This window comes from Monocercomonoides exilis, assembly GCF_001643675.1.
Source record: "Monocercomonoides exilis strain PA203 chromosome Unknown scaffold33-1116896, whole genome shotgun sequence".
Classification (NCBI taxonomy): domain Eukaryota; phylum Preaxostyla; order Oxymonadida; family Polymastigidae; genus Monocercomonoides; species Monocercomonoides exilis.
The window spans coordinates 232538-235418 of record NW_027150578.1 but is presented as its reverse complement, the minus strand read 5'-3'; the positions used below and the strand labels follow the sequence as shown (position 1 = coordinate 235418).

General features: G+C 34.3%; 1 protein-coding gene across 1 annotated transcript; it reads right to left on the bottom strand.

Moving 5' to 3' along the window:
- Positions 1-414: 414 nt before the first annotated feature.
- MONOS_15165 (inosine-uridine preferring nucleoside hydrolase) lies at positions 415-2621 on the bottom strand. Its single transcript, XM_067868026.1, has one exon. It carries the CDS (start codon positions 2589-2591, stop codon positions 888-890), a length of 1704 nt encoding a protein of 567 aa, XP_067724321.1. The 5' UTR covers positions 2592-2621; the 3' UTR covers positions 415-887.
- Between the last annotated feature and the right edge of the window lie 260 nt (positions 2622-2881).

The window sequence follows — 2881 nt, the reverse complement described above, 5'->3', positions numbered from 1 at the left end:
AATTTTAAAAAAGGATAAATATATTTGAAAGCGGAGAATGGAACAAAATTCATTAAGCTAAAAATTTCTTCCCAAATTTACCATTAATGTTTTCTTTTTTTTGATCTCTGTGGTCGATCCTTTTTGAAATCATGCTTTCGTTCGAGTTTTGATCAAAATATTGTTTTAAATGGGATTTGAATCAAAATTTGTTTTTCCAATCGCAATATCATAAACAATAAGTATTTTCAGTTTAAACTCAATTTTTCGAAATCCCATTGAGATAACAATTTTGATCAAATCTCGAACGAAAGCATGATTTCAAAAAGGATCAGCTTTATGGTTAATCGATCGTTTAAAGGATTATTATTTTAGCAGAAAAGTTTGTAATTCGTCCAAGATTCAATAATAAAAATTAATAAAATAACATCAAGAAAAATCTTCAAAAACAGTGATATTCCTTCATTTTTAAAAAAAAATGAGAAAAAAATGTTGTTTTTCAGATGAAATTATATTTTACAACAGAATTATTGTGTATCTTCAAGATACAAATCATTAATTATTTTGAATAACAAAAAATTACCCAAAAAAATGAAAAATAAAATAAAAATGTGATAAAAAAAAGAATGACCGCTTTTTGTATATATAATAAATAAATAAATATACCCACAATGATAGAAACAAACTTGTGTAAAATAAAAATTCCAACTACCATTGTAAAAAATTCTCAAAAGCATTGGAAAAACTCTAGACATTTATCAATAACATTCCTTGAACCTGCAAAAAATATACATATAATTCCAATATCCTGCAATTGAAATTATCATTTTTAGTCGATCAAATAGCTTCAATCATTGAAATCATAAAAATTCCGCATTTCAAGCTAAAAAAAAATTCCTTTGAGACATTTAAAGCTCCAAAATTACCTTTTCCAATCTCTTCATAAAACCTGTCTTATCAGTGTCGATCTCTGCGCCTTTTTTGAAGCAGCCGTCGGTCGCCTGCGGTGCTCGAACAATAAGCCCCAAATAGTGCTCTCCCTCTGGATGAGGCACAAAGGTGCTAAAGGCAGCCCATTCGTGGATAACCATTCTTCCGCGCACATACTCCACACACGAGCAATCCTCGCGACAGTACCACGGCTCAGAAGTTAATGAAGTGGTCGAGGTTGAGGTTGAGGTAGAGGAAGAAGAGGAAGAAGAAGAAGAAGGGGAAGCAGAAGAAGGGGAAGAAGGAGAAGTAGAAGAAGATAAATTCGATGAAGGCGCAGATGATGAAGTTGACGAAGGCTGCGATGGAGATGCCGACTCGTCCATTTGACTTTCTTTCTCTTTATCACTTTCAGGAAGTCCTCCAAAGCACGCCTCGTGTATTGTTAGCGGATCATGCGGGCATTGTCCTCTCTGCGGATAACGAATATTAAACCAGATCTGCATCAATGCACCTACCAGACAGGAAGACGACGAGCTCTCAGAAAAGGGTGGTGCAAGCGGGGGATTCGATGGTAATCCAGAAGAAAAAGTTGAGCTGAGAAGAGACGTTGCACCAGCAAATGGGTTTGATACGGCTGCCGATGAAGTCGAAGCAACTGGAGCAACAGAGGTTGCAGGAGGAGTTGAAGAAGATGTTATAGAAGCAGCTATTTCCGGAGAGGAAGCTTGATCGGGAACAGCGGACGACAAAACTGTTTTCGCTTCGTTTTGAATAAAAGCAGATGCTAGCAAGTGTTCTATTGAATCGCCATGAAGCCAGAACTGCGCGGTTATATGATGCGGAACAATTTTAATGCGAAGCCCTTTCGCACCAAAAAGTATTTTCGAAGCAAGCGTATCTCCAGATACATTATGATTTGGATTAAAAACAATCTGATTCCCGGATATCAATCTTTGAATTAATAAATCGTTTAATCCAGGCTCAAACATATGCCAATCAATTCCAGTGCCAATTGATGACATTGAACCGCATCCCATAATTACAACCTCCTTGATAAGCGGAATTACGCTCGGGTATTTTGTGAACAATAATCCAATATTTGTTGGTATTCCAATTGACACAAGAGTTATTTCTCGGGGGCTCCTTTCAAAGCTTGCCTTCATAAATTCAACGGCATCATTTTGTTCAAGGCTTGCCATTTCATTCAAACCATTTTTAAGTATAAAATCTGTTGGAAGAATTGGAGTTCCTTCTCGATGAGTTATAAAAAAATTCCGATGAGTGCCCATTGGTCGCGAAGAACCAACAACGACAGGAATTCCTCTATGCAATCCACGCTCTCTGCAATGAGCTTCACATATCTTTTGAGCAACTGCAGCTCTAATTGTTGAAACAGCATAATTTGTTGTAATTCCAATAACTTCAATTTCTGGAGTTCTGAGCGCATAAATAAGTGCAAGAGCATCGTCAATATCTGTACCTATGTCGGTGTCTATTAAAAGTTTGCAAGGTGTTCTGTAGCATGGATAGGGTTTTGGCTGAACAGAAGCACAAGGTAACGATGCCAATAAGGCTTTTTCTTCAGAAGACACTTTATATTCTTCTGATCCATATGGAACTTTGCAATTTTCATATTTATATTTACACAATAGGTGAGGAAATATTGAAGATTTTTTCATAAAATCAAATACTATAATGATATAAATATTATGGGAAATTACTTTGATTTCGTTTTCAACATACGATAATAAACTGTAGAATATTTTAGAAATGAGCGTTAATTTATTTCTACTCAAATTTATGTAATAAAAATGAAAATATGATTCATTAATTATTTTTTTCAGAATTTTATAAAAACAAAAGAAAACCACTAAATATATAATTGCAATAATTTTTTTTATTACAAAAACATTGAATAAGCGTGAAAATTAACAAAAATGATTTATTTATATTTGATAAATTAAAGCTT

Excerpts from the sequence above, each read along its gene's own strand:
- MONOS_15165 (XM_067868026.1), bottom strand. The coding sequence starts at position 2,591 with ATGAAAAAATCTTCAATATTTCCTCACCTATTGTGTAAATATAAATAT.